Source organism: Paralichthys olivaceus, chromosome 17 (assembly GCF_024713975.1).
Source record: "Paralichthys olivaceus isolate ysfri-2021 chromosome 17, ASM2471397v2, whole genome shotgun sequence".
Classification (NCBI taxonomy): domain Eukaryota; kingdom Metazoa; phylum Chordata; class Actinopteri; order Pleuronectiformes; family Paralichthyidae; genus Paralichthys; species Paralichthys olivaceus.
In genome coordinates, this window is record NC_091109.1 from 21,015,645 (window position 1) to 21,031,356 (window position 15,712).

Sequence of the window (15,712 nt, forward strand, 5' to 3'; positions counted from 1 at the left end):
ATGATTACTGGCGGTGGAAGTTACCAGAAGATGGGAGGAATGGATGAAAGACATGCGAGCGACCATGTCACTGCATGCCTCATTACTGATCCCCCATGACAGCATGTATTTAATCCAGTAGCGATACATTCAGCTAAAAGCTCTACTGGTAAACTCCGGCCGGGTGAGGAGGTGACAGTGTTGGTGGTGTTTCTTTTAGCAGGAATCAGAGCAGCAGATGTGTTGTGTGATAACAGCCTCAGGAGGGAGGAAGGAGGAGAGATTCCTCCAGAGGGCTTGGAGCAAAAGGCCATCTGTTGAATGTTTGCACACACAGACACCTTCTAATGACATGGCAACATGCAATGTGGGAGAATATGTGAAGACGACAAAAACAAACAAACAAAAGAAGCCATGATGGCATTCGTTTTTTTTAAATTGCAGGAGGATGCAGTTCTTGTTGGGATATGAGACTTCAGCCAGATTACTGAGCAACATATGCTTGCCTGTGCAGAACCACTGGCCTAGATTTACTATCAAGCTGCGAGTCAGAGACAGTGGTTATTTCACGCAAAGCACAGAGATTTTTTAGCATTACGATTTTATTTCTACGGCCAAATCCATTCAAGATCCTAGAAAATTGATTTTGTAGAAAACATTGAAAAGGGGACAGTCCTGACATCCAGTAGGGAACATTTTGTCTCGCACCCACTACAAGATGCTGCTGCACAAAAATAAATCTGATATCTATGAATCTATCAATTTGGTGCAGCTTCATTGACTTTAAGGGGGCGGTTGGGTCTTGTTCTCTACTGAGTGTCATTCCAGTTTACAAATCTAAAGCTGTAAAACCAGGCCTTAAAATTTGTGAACCAGACTTTTCCCAAAGAAGCAGTGGCTGCAACAATTAAGTAGTGAACATACATATATTGAATGGAACGGGTTACGGCTGATTTTTAGCATCCTCTTAAATTATACAACTGTAAATCTGTTGCATGACACATAGGGGAAGAAATAAACTGATTCAGCAACAGTTGAATGGCAGATTGAAATGTTTGTACTTCTAGATGAACTGATCCAAACTGCATTAGCTGTGACGTGGGGCCAGCGATGAGCGCTGGGAGGACAGATGTGACGCTTGATTGCATTGCCAGTGCTGCATCTTAGAGCCTTTGCTTGTTTCACGCATCAGAGGTCGGCTATGCACAAATCCTCAGATTAACCAGATTTGTTGTTCAGTTACCCAAGAATCTGCACTCGCCATGACGTCCAGCTACAGCGAGAAAACGTTACAGTGGATATTTGGAGGAATGAAAGCAAACAGGTGTTTGAGACGTTTGCCAAGAAAGGAACAAAGCGAGTGCTTGCTCAATACAAAAAGGTAGATGACAGCACGGCAGAGCTGAGTGTACTCTGCGGCAGGGGATGCAGAAAATGAGGTGAAATCCCTTCAACGCTCCTGGGGCACTTTATCTCATATTTCTGGGCTGAGTAATGACTGAGTGAAATAGTCTACAGAATATCTAGGCAGTGGAAGACAGGCTGTCAACACCTTGGCTGGGTTTATAAAGGGTGTATCGAGGAATATATAAAGTCTGGAGCAATAAGGGAGTGGCAGCCACAAGAATGGATCCGTTTGTTGGGATGTTTTTGAATCTCCTGAGGTGCAAAACTGGATTAATACTCTAATCTCACACAGTCACCCATCCAGTCTGGCAAGATAACGGCCAACAACTGCCACCAAAGGGCTTTTTGTTTTTTAAAACAAGGTGGTGCACTGCTTTACTGTCAGGCGTCTTTGAGACAGTAGGAAGGAAAAGTCCAGACTTCCTCCCAGAGGATAGAAGCTGTTCAGGGGTCAGAGGAGGTGTAGCTTCCCCTCCACCCAGAAGCCTGCATGGGCAAAACTAGGAAATGGACAAAATGAGTATTCCTCCTGACTGCATGACATGAGTCATAGAAAATATAGGTAGTAAAAATATCTAACGACTCATGAGGGGTTTTCACCAAGCCGTGCGATCAAAGTCTGGAACATGACAAGCTTAAAATAAAGAGTCTGTATAAAACAACTGTGTTTCTGCAGTTCTACAGTCTGCCCCTGCATTCGTACAGCTGAGTTTATGTGCTCCCACTTGTCCGCAGGGGAAATGCACTCGGAACAAAAAAGAAAAACAACTTTCAGGAATGTGTGGAATTCTGGGAGATGTCATACGTCTCTCAAAACTTCCAAGTGTTGTTGAAGAGCTAAGCCACGGACCGAAAGTGTCAGGGACGAACTCAGAGGAAGGAAAAAAAAAAACAAACACTGAAAGGGAGCTGCCATGGGTTTATTTTTCTCTTCTGTAAACTGGAACCTCAGCAGGAATGAAACCTACGACCCAGAGCAGAATGACTGTACTGTAAATCCAACTCGAGGGTCGTAGAGCTCACATGGCACTTCAGTCCGTGTGATGTATCGACCGCTGATTACTGCAGATCGGACACGGTGAGATAAGTAAGACAGGAGGCAGCTGAGAGCTGACGCTCAGTGGGTTGTTGTATTGATGTGGCTGTCTCACATTCAGCTGATTGGAAGTGAGACAGAACAAATGAAAATAAATATGCTGATGGTCGTTAAAGAATATTAATCATTAATGATGTTTACCAGAGCTAGCTTGAATTTCATCAAATTAGGCAAAATTTCACACATTAAACTCTCACAAGTAAAACAGCAACGTGAACCGTAGGCAAGACCTATACCATGCAGCTTATTTAAGTTTTTGAAAATCTTTTAACACTGGTATCAGGTATTGATCATTTCAAAAAATGACAGGTACCTCATCATACATCTATTAATCCTTAATGGGCTACAGGAGGAAATATCCACCAGTTAAATTTATGAAACTTTGGGAAAGTGAACACCAGCACAAGCCACCTGAGAAGAAAGAAAAGGTAGTGACACCGGATCGTGTGAGGAATACAAAGAACTTGCAGACGACACAAGCTTCAGTCCTTCCTTGAACCGGGTCTTAAAAAAGAAAACAGTCAGCTGTACGATACATGAATTCATAATTGCTCTCCCTCCAGTGCGACACATGGAGGCTGACTGAAAGGCCATAAGGTCCACCTGACCTTGAAGAACCACCAGCATACAACTGAAAAAGCCTTCAATGTGTCACACAGAGACACCAAGGGGAGGTTTGCATACGGAGGAGAGCCATTAACCTTCGAGTGACTCGGTTCATCAAGGTAGAAAGTCATTGCTCTGTGGCTGAGAACACCCATGTGAACTGATGTGTTTCTCAGTGTTGGATGCTTCAGCTTGCTGCCTCACATAAAAGTAGATATTTAACATTTTTCTCAATAAACAAGCCCCGACTCCCACGTTCTGACCAGCTTGGAGCAGATCAGTTCAATAGTCTGGATCATACCAACTCCTGCCAGCTGAGGGGGAAGAGTGACAGGTGGTCAAAAGGATGAATGGGCCTGGCTGGTAAGCTGAGAGCCGCTAGGCCTCGCCACGCTGCGAGCAAAACCAGGCCACTACACATAGAGAGGGACAGAGAGACAGAGAGAGAAGCAGGGAGTTGGAGAAAGACGGACAGGAAACAAGGACTCAGGACAAACCCAGAGAGAGGGAGAGAAAGAGAAAGAGAGGTGAAGTTGGCTTTCTTCTAGAGGAAATGTTCACATGAGTAATAAAACAGCTTCGGGCAGGTACAGGAAGGTTAAACAACCAGAACTATGAAGAGCACATCCCTCTCTCTATGTCAAACTCCTGCATGGATTACAATAGAGATGGACGACATGTCTCCACTGTACAAACATTGAGCCAAACTATCCTGGAATATGGGCACTGCCCTCTGACAAAGAAGTCATGTAATTATTGTGCTTCATGTCCAATATGCTAACATGGAGAAGGCGGGGTTTACCTATCCTGGAGCCAGCCACCAGGGAGTGGGCGAGATGTTTTGACTTCCCTTTTTGTTGCTGCCATGTCGCCCATCTTTAAACACACTCTGTGATTACAACAGCCAACATTTCAAAACAGCTAATTTAGGGGCAGCTTGGACTTTTCCATTCGAAATAGAAAAAGTACCAGTGTGCGTCCTGTCACATGTCTGGAGCTTACAACACTTAGGACATCTTGATTTACCACATCTCACTTTTGTTTCCCTATTCCCGTGTCTGTTTACGGTCAGAGACACCAGATTTCATTCAAAATGTATAAATATCAGTGTAAAAACATTAGCTTTCAGTCAAACTACCTGTTTCAGACACCATTTAGAGCGCATGTTAAAATCCCACAGTAATATGCATTATCACTTCTCTGGTAGTGGAATGATGATGAACTGCTCCTTTTTTGTGTTTACAAAAACCTTGTCGCACTACGGACAGTATTCTGGTTCAGACAGAAATGGTTCATTAATCGATTAATTGGAAATAAAATTGTATTAATTAACTAAATCAAGAAATGAAGTTAAAAGTCAGTTAACATGCGAGGATTTGCTGCTTTGCTTTTGTCAATTATAACATTATTATTATTATAATAACTTTATAGTAAATTATCATTGATATTAATAATTGATTGGACAGGGGAGAGTCCTTCAACAAAAGCTAAACCCAACAGTAACACCTGAGTGAAGGTATAATTCAGCAGAGCCACGAGCAGCTCGTTCGGGAAGCAGACATCAGTGTGTCCTGCCAACATGGCCAGGTGGCCCACTTTGCATACAGGACGTGTGCCCTTGTCACACAGGTTTAAGAAAAACAGGCTTCTCAGGGGCAATGAAATGTAAAATAAATGTGAGCAGAATAAATTCCAAACTATATTGATATCTGATATTAATCCGAATAGACTGTGTCTTAATGTGAGAGGCTGTTTTCTTTTGGAGGGGTGGAGGGGTCTATTATTAAGCTGCTTCCTGCCACACGGAGAGGAGGGGGGGCCAAACTTTGGAGTCAGCAGAGCAAACAGGAAACATAACTCTGACCTGTCAGTGTGTCATATACACCACAGACACACACAGGCATGAACCAAAGTCACTATCGAGTTGAGAAAGTGACGTGTCCTTGGTTGAACAGAGCTTTCACCATCTGCTTCTGCCTGCTGAGCTGCACTACAGCGCACACTGAGGCTCCCTTACAAGAACACAGAGAGAGAGAGAGAGAGAGCAGGGATGGAAATGTGAAGGCGTGCAGAAAGGTTGGGCTGATACGAGCTGAGACATGTTGATATGTGAAAGGTTCGGGCGGGAGCGCACAGTTTTCATGTGTGTGTGTGAGTTTCCTAGAGACACTGAATATCTGCAGCAAACAGAGAGAGGGCTTATGAAAGAGTGCACCGATGTCTGACTCCCACTTCACACGGAGCTAACGTACGAAAAGCCTCAAATCCTGCTTCTTTTTTTTTGTTTCGCGTCAGTGCCTTAAACAAAGTGCTCGGCAACAACACCAGGACAGACTCACAAACACGTCAGACACATGAAACGGAACGTATCACAGGATTTAAATAAAGTTAGAACAAACTTTAAATCAAGTTCTCCACATGACTTGTCAACAGCATCCATCAACACTGTGCTCTTTATCCACAACTGCATGAAAATCACAGCAAATGTGAAATAATCTGACTCAAGAGTAAATCAAAAAAAATCCAGGACAACAAATCGGACGTGGCAGCTGATGCCAACATGCAGCAGCACTGGAGGAATACTGACAATTTTCTTTAGACCACAAAAAGTCAAAGAGCTATATCATGTTCTCTAAATAAAAGCAGGTGTACGAGTACTTTAAAGTCTAAAAATTAAGATTCAAGTCTGGAACTACAAGTCAAGAGGAAGTTTTTACAAGATGAAACGACAAATCTGACCGGGCATCACTGTTTCAATACTCGTTTTTATTGTCAATATTTACATCCTGTATCCATCCCTTTAAAAAAAACTGGAAAATATGGGCAACAAGAAATTAGATATGATCCGGTTTATTAGTTCCAGTGACCAAGTCTCAATGAAATAGAATAAAGTCAGGAAAACGATGAGTTAATTCAAGAACAAACTGATGTCTGACGTTCAGTGGCAGCTTCCAGCCCGATTCTCACATTTCACTTCATGTTTACGTTTGATACGAAGCCGTAGGAAACCAGTTTCTATCTCATGTTACAGCTGGAGAGAAGTTTCAACGGGTCAGAGACGGTTAAACTCTGTCCTGGTGTGCACGTGTGGGCTGTAGCTGGCACAAAGCTTCAGGAGCCGAGGCCTCACGATGCCAGATCATCGCAGGACGAAAGGAAGAAAACAAAAATTACAGGGAGTCCTGTGGGAGTACAGCTGGAACGGACACACCCTCTGCAGCTGATACGGTGGGTCGACTTCCTGCTGAGAGAAGAAATGTTTTCTCACCGCCGCTGTTTGTCTGTCACTTAATTTGTCCCTTTTTCTGGTTAAGGAGCGGCTCCCCGCAGACGTCACTGTGCTGAAATTCAAACAGTGTGGTCTTCAGGCTGTGCTGTGAAGTTGCACTGTGATGATCGGTTCTTCGTGGGCCACATTTACACGAGAGCGAGGTTTAAAAACACTCAAGAGACTGAACCATGGACCATATAGTCCAGCACACACGAAGAACATGAAGAGGAGGAGAGGAAAAAGAAAATCAATACCTCCAACTAACAATGGATTTGCATTCCTCTCTCTGTCTCACAGCCTGCAAACACAACTGAATACGCTCATTTATGTATAAAGTTATTTTAGAAAAGCTGCTTTCCTCTCATTCCCCTGCAGATATTACGTGTTAAAGTGGCGTTTTTTTAGTGTTTAATGGTTAAATTAAAGTGTAAAAGTCATGCACTGGCATTTTTGGCCCATGCATTGAGTGGTTATAATGCAGCTCAGTGGAATATTCCTGCAGTGCCCCACAAGGGGAATAATCCAGTTCTGTATATATATATATATTAAATGCTTGAGTTCAATGGGAGGTGATAAAACACTGTTACATTGGGACGTTTGGATGATTCACTACTTTTAATTGTTGACTTGTTTTTCTTTTATTGTTGTCCAGCAGCTGAGATGTGTTCACTGACCTCCCGTTAAAACACACTCAGGCCTCGCTCTTGGAAAACATCATGATAATAAAAATAATTTAAAAAAAAAAAGTAGACACACCCGATGTGTGAGCGGATAAATGTGATCAACACACCCCGGGGTGCGTGGATGTACCGCGGTGGAGAGAGCTCCGGCACCGGGCTGGTGTGTGTGTGCGTGTGTGTGTGTGTGTGTCCCAGCTCCGGGCGGAACAGGCGACTCCCCCGGTTCCTTTATCCACATTTCCTGCCCCCACACAACCACTCAACCCGAGCTCGGGGCGACAAAAGGCGGCTGAGGGAGGAGCAGCAGCCCGGCACAGCGCTCACGTACCTGGACATAGTTGTTCTCGCAGTAGTCCGCGACCCTGGTGAGGTTCTGGTAACTCTCCACCAGCGCCCGTTTCCCGGCGGGGATCTCCTCCTCTAACAGCATTTGTAGCTCTGCCATCTTTACATGTCTTCCCCCCGCAGCAGAGCCTGTGTTCCCGCTGCCTCCTCGGACTGAAGCCGCCTCCAGCTCCGCGGATCTGAGCCTCGATCCCGCTGCTCCTCTTCCTGTGTGAGCTCACACCGGAGATCGTGTGTGTTCGTGGGGAGGAGTCACTGCGACACGCGGGACCGCGTCTCAACCTGCAAACCGAATATCAGGAGACATTTTTGCTTTGTTGTTGTGTTTTATATCTTATATATTTTCCGAACATTCATTTATATGTTTATTGTATTGTGGTTAACACTAAGCAGACGACGTTACACTGTTATATTTCTGTTTTATTTCTATTGATGCTAATATCTCAGACTGTAACAGAGTATTATGGTCATATTGTAAAAGAGGAAACTCTGACATGACTGTAATAAAGTTGTAATGGTACAAGAGTAAATTTGTAACATCGTTAGAAAAAAGTTTTCATTGAGAAGAATAAATTCAGAAAGGTTTTAATATTACCAGATTAATGAATAATAGTCTAATGAGGAAGAAAGTGATAACATTAAAAGACAAAAGTTGTAATAGAAGAATGAAGTTGTAATGAAATGAGAAGAAAGTAAAAGATATTACAGGATCACGTTTATAATTTAATGAGCAAAGGTTAAAGCATTACAGGAATGAAGTTACAATATAACAAGAATAACGTCGTAATTGAATGAGGAAGATAGTCGTGAAACAAAAAGACAAACGTTTTAATTTAGGAAAAAAGAGAAAGGATAATATCACAAGAATGAAGCTGTAAATAAATGAGAATAAAGCTTTTGTATTACTATAATAAAAACATGATGTAATGATGTGGAAAAGGAAAAACAAAAGTCATCACATTTCAAGAATGAAGTTATAATCTCATGAAAAAGAAGTTTCATAGAACTCATAATGTTACTCACTCTTTTTAGAAGAGAGAAAACTCTCCTTGAACTTTTAACTCAAGTTAATTTATCAATAAATAAAATGATCCAGCTCATCTCATCAAATCTGGCAGGGAAAAAAACAGAGTGAGACCTCTCGCTCTTCTGCCTCTCCCGCCTATCACGGTTCTAACTTGAAAGCAGAGTAGAGCATGCCGGGACATGTAGTGCTACTCGTACCCAGTTAGCATGGCGCACAACGATCGTTTTAAATCGGCGGAAACAAAAACAAAACATCTCAAACACAACTCGACATTTTCTTCTTTGTTTCCTTCGCGAGTCTTTCTCTCAACTTCGCGTCGACCCGAAACTGCATCTCTCCGCCGGAAGCGGAGGCTTGTGGGTGTTGTAGGAAAGTCGTGGAATTCCCCGCAGGGGGGTGGGAAACTACAAGCCCCAGCCTCCACCGGAGCCTGGCTGCACTCCTGTTGATGGCGTCTGGTCGCGGGTTGGACGCAGGCCGCCTCCCGACGAACTGATCCCGGGGAACATCACGGTGAGCGCCGGTGTGTCTTTGAGGCCTTGTCCGTCCACGCGTGTTTAGAAAAACCACGAAGGTGAAGATAAATGTCGATGTAGCCGGAGCTGTGTCGCATTAAGGTTCATGTCCCAGATTAAAACCCAGATTCCTCCTCCTGCTCCTCCTCCTCCTCCTTCCTCCTCCCTCCTCCTCCTCCTCCCACCGGCGCTGACAACACGCTGGAGCTAATCTACCACTTGAGCTAATCGTTGAGAAAAGTGTGGTTTAAATTCCCCACCTGGAGCTAGCACGGAGGCTAAGTCAGCCGTTAGCATGTGTTAGCGTGTGTTGTCACTTGTCTTCCGTGTCCAGGTTTGTTTTGACTCCGGGCGTCTCGATGGAGGTGCGGACCGCCAGGATGGAGCTGGAGGATGAGCCGCGTCTGATCCTGCGGAGGTTCGAAGCCGCCGTGAGAGTGATCAAGAGTTTACCCCCGGATGGTGAGTGCCAAGACGGCAGCGGTTCATCTCCTCCACCACCGATCTCTGTTTATTATCGTCCGTCACCTACGATCACAACAACACGATTCTATTCCTCTGACCTACTTTGATTTTCACCTGCAGTGAGATTCTTGTTCCTGCACACAGACGATGACAGGATTCATTTGTTGCACATACAAAGAAGGATTGTGTTTTTCTATCATAACACTTGAGAAAGTTGGATATTTACTCTGAGTGCACAACTTATTCATCATGTGTCTAATAATATATAATAGAAACTAGTTAAAAGACAAGTTTATTATTGAACAACACGGACATGGCAAAGTGTAAAAGCAGCATCACAAAAAAGCTTTTTATAATACTAATAACAAAATGTGTGTGACTGAATGAACAGTTCTCAGTTTATTTAGACACATTTATTGAACTCTGACTCGTTTCTCTTCAGGCTTAAGTAATCCCCTCTGTAAAGCAGGTTATGTTGTGTTGATTTTGCTGTTTGTCTGTTTCTCAGCACAAATATTACTGAACTGAAATTTTGAAGAGGATCCGGGTAAACATGCAGATCAGGGATTTTTCTTAACTCCCTTTAACATGATGACGTGTGGCGGTAACTCAAGAGGAGCTCTGTGCTCTCAAAGTGCACTTCCAGTTATTCTTACCAAAATAGGTTTTATAAAATAACATGGATAAGATAAAACTTTATTGATTCAAACACGTGGGACATCCAGTTGTTACAGCAGCAGGCAGCTCAGAGCGAGGTAGACAGGAGAACATAAATATAAATAAGGCAATAGATTCATAAATGAAAATAAATAAACAAAGTTTACACCACACGCCCTCAGGCCAGTTTAACAAGTTCAACCCGGAATTGAAACGCATGGTTTCTGACTGTAGTCAGGTGCAGAGCAACAGCTTGGTGTGCCTGAGATCTCCTGCGATTTAAAAGGTTTAATCCACTTAACTCTCAGCGTAGCGTGCAGACACTTTCTTCCAGCAGTCTGCAACTCAATGCATCAGCATAGCATTCCCCTAGAAGCTTGACAGGCATGTAAGAGATTGATTATGTTGCACATGTTGCCGTTTATAACTGAAATTCCTGTTTTTCAGGTCCCTTCCAGCCGTCTAATGACATGATGCTGAAGTTCTACAGTTATTATAAACAAGCAACCGTGGGCGTGTGCAGTACACCCCGGCCTGGCTTCTGGGACGCGGTTGGCAAAGCAAAATGGTATCAATCAGTCAATGTGCTTCTTTTTTTTTCATGGTGTCACGTTGAATAATAGTTTTCCCTTAAGAGCGAGATGATGTGCACAAGTTGCACAGTCATGGATCAAATTCTGGAGATTTCGCCTTGTGCACGTTGCGTAACATTTGGCTTTTTACCCACTTTGACCTCCCTGTGCACAACACGACAGAGACCCCCTCCGCTGGGTTTTCTGACCTGGCAATCCTCCACATATTCAGGCTCAGGTCGTGTTTGTTGATCTTTGGACTCTTTGACATACTTGGAATGCGACCTTGCACCCACAAGGCTGGGTGGTTTTCCTCATGCTATCATTGTTTTGTTTTTTTGCAACTTTACAAGAGAAGTGTCCAATCTGTTGGGCAGAGCTCTATTCTCGTCTGTGAACTCTTTGACCCACAGTTAACAACTGGCACGCTTTCCAAAAATAACCTGACCTTGTTTACAAAGTGGAAAACTGGCACAAAACAAATTCAAATTGAAACAGACTTTGCACCAAGCAGGACTTTTATTTTCAGGGTGAAAATCTCTTTGATAATAATAATTTGTATTTTCATTAAACAGGGACGCTTGGGATTCTCTTGGAAATATGTCAAAAGAGGAAGCAATGGTCGCCTATGTCGATGAAATGAAACTGGTTTGTTTTCCAACTTTCTCTTATAGACAATCTAATTTTATTTTACACTGTTGACATGATCTTAAAGTTAAACCTTTCTTCATTTTGTTTCTGTGTTGGATGGGTAGATCCTGGAGGGCATGCCCATGACAGACGAGGTGGAGGAGCTCCTCCGTGTCCTCGGTCCGTTCTACGAGCTGGTTGAAGAGAAGAAAAAGATCACGCAGATTTCAGACCTGAGCACAGGTATGATCTTCTCTCGTTCACTTTGTCTGCGATTTCTGTGACAGCAAGTGGTGCTTAATCTTTTTTTAATTTGCCTCCTGTCATATGCTCAGCCCGTTTGACACTGTTTGCTAGGCAGCTGGAAGGCAAGTACACGACTCTGACAGTGCTCCAGTCTGGTGGTTTAGTTTTAGTACACGTGATGTTGTAGCTCAGATGCTTTTAGTGCTTATTTGCAGTCATGTTACCCATTTGTAGTCAGCAGTACTGTTCAGCATCAGCTTGTTTGACTTTCAATCTGTGGTTCCTTAACCTCATGTCACCTCTGAACAGGTTGCTTTAATTTGAAGGGTTATTGTCCTCTAGTTTTTCAGCCTCGTAAAAAGTTCCCTTGTGTTGCGCAGGGATTGGTACGATGCTGAATTCAATGCCATCGAAGAGCTTCGCAAAGAGCATCGTCAGAACCATGGAAATGAACGGCACTCTGGAGACTCGGCCTGCCAGGCTCAAACCAAAGCAGGTGAAGGAGAGGGCCGAGGAAGAAGAACAGGAGGAGGATGAGGATGAGGATGATGATGATGATGATGAGGAGGAGGAGGAGGAGGAGGATGACGACGATGATGATGAGGAGGAGGAGGAAGGAATAAGGGAGGTTAGAAAAGGTAATAAAGTTATTTTTTAAAAACAACCTAGTTTCAAAGTGTGTCAGGATTAAATCTTTAACTCTGACTTTGCGGGTCGGCGTGTGTCAGATTTTATTTCAGACAAAAATCCAGCAGCTTCTCAGCCAAAGAAGAAGAGTTCAGCCAGGAGACACAAGGCGCCGCTGTCAAATGGTAAAGTGGCGAACGGAGTCGCCCATCTGACCAATGGGAGTCATCCCAAGGTCGCTCTGAACGGTGTCCACTCCCCAGGGGCTCCAGCCAGCGAGCCTCTGCTCAACGGTCACCATGCAGGTAAGAAAAACTTCGCTGTGCTTTTCGAAATGGTCCCGTTCTGTTTGGACTCTGTTTGTCCACGTGTGCATCATGTGACACTAAATCTTCGCTCACATCACCTGCTGAGGTTTCAATGGAGTAAATTAATCCTGAATTGTGAACGCTGCTTTCAGCCCCATGTGACCCTGTTAATTACTGAAGGTTTGATTCACAGTACAATGCAGAGAGACTCTGAGCTTTTTGTTCCCGTTTCCTGTCCCTTTGTGCTCGTCTCAGATCCCAGAGCCGACGTGTCTGGTCCCCATCACGTGGCCAGTGACTCAGACAGTGAAGTCTACTGCGACTCTGTGGATCAGTTTGGCCAAGAAGAGGCAAGTAACCCAAGAAAAAAACCCACAGATATAGATCCTTCATGTTTCGATAGTAAATTAATACATTGAATGTGCATCTTCTCCAGAACCCCGACCATAACCACTCTCTGGATGACCTGGATCAAGAGGAGACACATGCGCTGCAGCCGCTGGAGGCAGCACAGGGAGTCCAGGAGGATTCTCAGGGACCACCAAAGGCCATCAGATGTGGAGGAGAGGACGGAGAACCCGGTGGGACGATGTCACAGGGACAGAAACTGGATTCAGACATGTCAGACAGTTCAGTGGTCAGAGGAGGACAGGGTACGGAAAATCTAAATAATTTCAGAGGCGACTGCGACAATGTATGAAATGCATTAGAAATATCTTTTTGTAAATGATGTTTACAAATATATGAATGATAAATCTTCTCTTTGGTTGTTAGGCTCCAGGTCTCCACGCCGCAGCTCTGGAGCTCTGATGCCCACGCACAGTGGTGGAGATGGGGACCGGGGCCGCTGGGGAGGAGCAGGAACACCTGGAGTGAACCTGAATGAGCAGATCGTCGTGGCGCTGGCCAGACTGCAGGAGGACATGCAGAGCGTCCTGGAGAGGCTCCACACGCTGGAGGCTCTATCTGCCAGTCAGGTCAGGACGATGTGTCATCACACCATCAGCAAAAGACGTCGAAAAACACATTTCTTTTGTCTCGAAGCTGCTTCAGAAAACCCACGTCAGCAACCTTGATTTTCGATCTGTCATGTTTGAATCTGAGATGTTACTGTTTAACAACACACAGTCAAGAGAATAAACGAAGTAACAAATTAACAGATCCGGCTCAGTTGAGTTGTTGTCGCTGTGTAGACGAGGGCAGATAAGGAAAATGCACTTTGTCTTCCTGTACAACGCTCAGACGACTGATTACCACTGAAGCTCTGATGTTGATGTTGTGCTTTTTCACAAACCTTGATAAAATGTCCTTTTTCTTTTCTTTCTTCAGGCGCGATCAGTGGCTCTGTCTCCAACTTACCCATCATCCCCAGTGAACAAGAGGAGTCAGGTAAACTGCATGTCATGTCCTCGGCTAACTTAATGTTTAATGATCACCAGCATTAACTCATTAAAACTTCGATGAGATAGTTTCATTGAGATAATGTTTATTCTTTTCTCTTCTTTTTTTTTTACCCAGAAGCCATCCTGGTGGCCTTTTGACATTTCTCCAACCAGTTTGGCCTTCGCTGTGATTTGGCCGTTTGTGGTGCAGTGGCTCATCCGCCTCTTCCTGCAGAGGAGGAGAAGGTAACATTCTACAGAATAATATAAAAAACACGACCACGAAATCGAACACACAATCAACTCCTTGTTTTTCTTCTTTAACAGACGAATCAACTGAAGCTGCCTCCATGGAAACCGCCCGCCCCCCCCCCCCCCTGCTTCGACCCACAGCACAGTAATTTGCTTTTGCACTATGAAGAATGCACCTAGAGTAACGAGTGGGAGGAAGATGTCTCTCGAGTGAGTTGCACTGTGGAAGTGGAAGAAAATGAAACGTGAATGTGCGGCCTCTGAGCCTTTGATCATACAACCTGACGCCACTCGTACTAGAATCTCTTTCTCTGTAAGTAAAAGAAACGGTTTGTGTCGCGAGGGACGATGGCACAGTCGGGATATTGTCTGCGTGTCCGGACACCAACTGCAGCAGCTTCTCCGTTATTCCCGTAACTCAAGGCTTTGCTGCACAAAGAGAGGCCTGATACTTTGTGCTGTTGTGAGCATAGCGCTTGGTGTGGTGAAATACGTTTTAACTGTTCACTTTTATTAGTTGCCCAGGAAATGCTGCTATAATATAACTGTAGTTTAGAAGGGAGGATTGAATGTAATAATATATTGATGTGTGAGATTCTTTTTAATTGTGAGAACAAGTTATTTATTGCCTCTAGACAAATGATAGAAGAAGAGAAGGCGTCGCTGGCCAGATTCCCGCCGCGTGGGTTTATGTTTAAAGTGAACGCTACATGTGGTTTTCATCACCCGTCCTTCAGCATATCAATCTGTTTCCAAATAGAAAAAGTGCCTCAACATCACAGGTACATTCATCGGTGGCATTATGATTTTAGACATTCTCATATTGTCTGTTTGTATTTCCGGACCAAATTAACTTTAATCAAACTACCTAGTGAGCCCTGAGCCCAGATATCTGATTATTAACACTTGTCACTGTCCGTGTTGTTCATGCCGCCATGTTCTGTCTGTTGTCTAATTTAAATGTGTGATGTGTTTGTATGAATATTGTGGAAAGATTTATCGAGTTGAAGCAAAGCATTAAGATCTGTACAAATTGTATACTATAGCTGTACAGTTAAAATGATTCAAATGCAATATTTTGATTGCATCCCTGTGTATTATTAACATAGAATATAATATCATATTTACAAAGGTTTGAATCTGCAGCAGCATCAGTCTGCAGAGCCTCTGTGTTTTAATAAAAGTAAGTTTAACTTTCTACTGAAATGTGCGAAGGCTTCCTCACCCTCTCTGCCTGTGGATAGAGCGGTGTCTGCATGTGATCATCTAACAAGCCTAAAATAAAGTTTTCATAAAGTGTTTGAGTTTGTCCTGATTCTCTGAAACTGTCAATTGACGAGACTTTAATGTCTCAACAGTAAATAATTAATTCAAGCTCTACATATTCATTATAATAAAATCTAATTTTAAAAATATATGGTTAAACTACAATATAAAGCCTGACTTACGTTTCCTCGTAAAGGTTTGATAACGACATCTTAGGAATCATCTGCAAATGTTTTTTAAACCTTTGACCTGTTTCTTCTTCAAGGTTTCTTTCCCATCATCCTAAAAATAACAGATGGTTCCAAATTACGTTCTTCACAAATAAAGACCAGAGTTTCCAGACAACACACAAAAGAAAGTGTAGAACCTGTGGTAATGAGT

At 43.5% G+C, this 15,712-nt stretch overlaps 2 protein-coding genes and 1 long non-coding RNA gene across 17 annotated transcripts in view; 2 read left to right on the forward strand and 1 right to left on the reverse strand.

Moving 5' to 3' along the window:
• abi1a (abl-interactor 1a) overlaps positions 1-8,553 on the reverse strand; it is a 37,709-nt gene extending 29,156 nt beyond the window's left edge. For 11 of the 12 annotated variants that reach the window (XM_020103185.2, XM_020103187.2, XM_020103181.2 and 8 more), the window contains exons 1-2: positions 8,408-8,553; positions 7,368-7,666 (exon numbers count right to left, since the gene is read on the reverse strand). In XM_020103185.2, the coding sequence (XP_019958744.1) occupies positions 7,368-7,484 (117 nt within the window). In that variant the 5' untranslated portion in view covers positions 7,485-7,666; positions 8,408-8,553. Of the gene's footprint in view, positions 1-6,024; positions 6,165-7,367; positions 7,667-8,407 lie in introns of those variants that run through there. The other variant, XM_069512558.1, reaches the window with a different exon arrangement.
• LOC138405262 (uncharacterized) lies at positions 4,955-7,914 on the forward strand. The gene is made up of 3 exons (XR_011238953.1): positions 4,955-5,164; positions 6,120-6,316; positions 6,403-7,914. It is a non-coding gene; the product is annotated as an uncharacterized lncRNA (long non-coding RNA).
• A 233-nt stretch (positions 8,554-8,786) lies between the features above and the next one.
• acbd5a (acyl-CoA binding domain containing 5a) lies at positions 8,787-15,366 on the forward strand. Of its 4 annotated transcripts, none has more exons than XM_069512560.1 (14): positions 8,787-8,924; positions 9,261-9,388; positions 10,496-10,616; positions 11,196-11,268; positions 11,376-11,493; positions 11,586-11,618; positions 11,877-12,134; positions 12,225-12,428; positions 12,687-12,781; positions 12,868-13,084; positions 13,206-13,408; positions 13,761-13,820; positions 13,950-14,059; positions 14,141-15,366. In XM_069512560.1, exons 2-14 carry the CDS (start codon positions 9,286-9,288, stop codon positions 14,151-14,153), a joined length of 1,608 nt encoding a protein of 535 aa, XP_069368661.1. In that variant the 5' UTR covers positions 8,787-8,924; positions 9,261-9,285; the 3' UTR covers positions 14,154-15,366. The 4 variants fall into 4 exon arrangements, with proteins under 4 accessions (XP_069368661.1, XP_019958747.2, XP_069368662.1 ...); XM_069512561.1 differs by having other exon boundaries at positions 8,811-8,934; XM_020103188.2 differs by lacking the exon at positions 11,586-11,618.
• Positions 15,367-15,712: the final 346 nt, after the last annotated feature.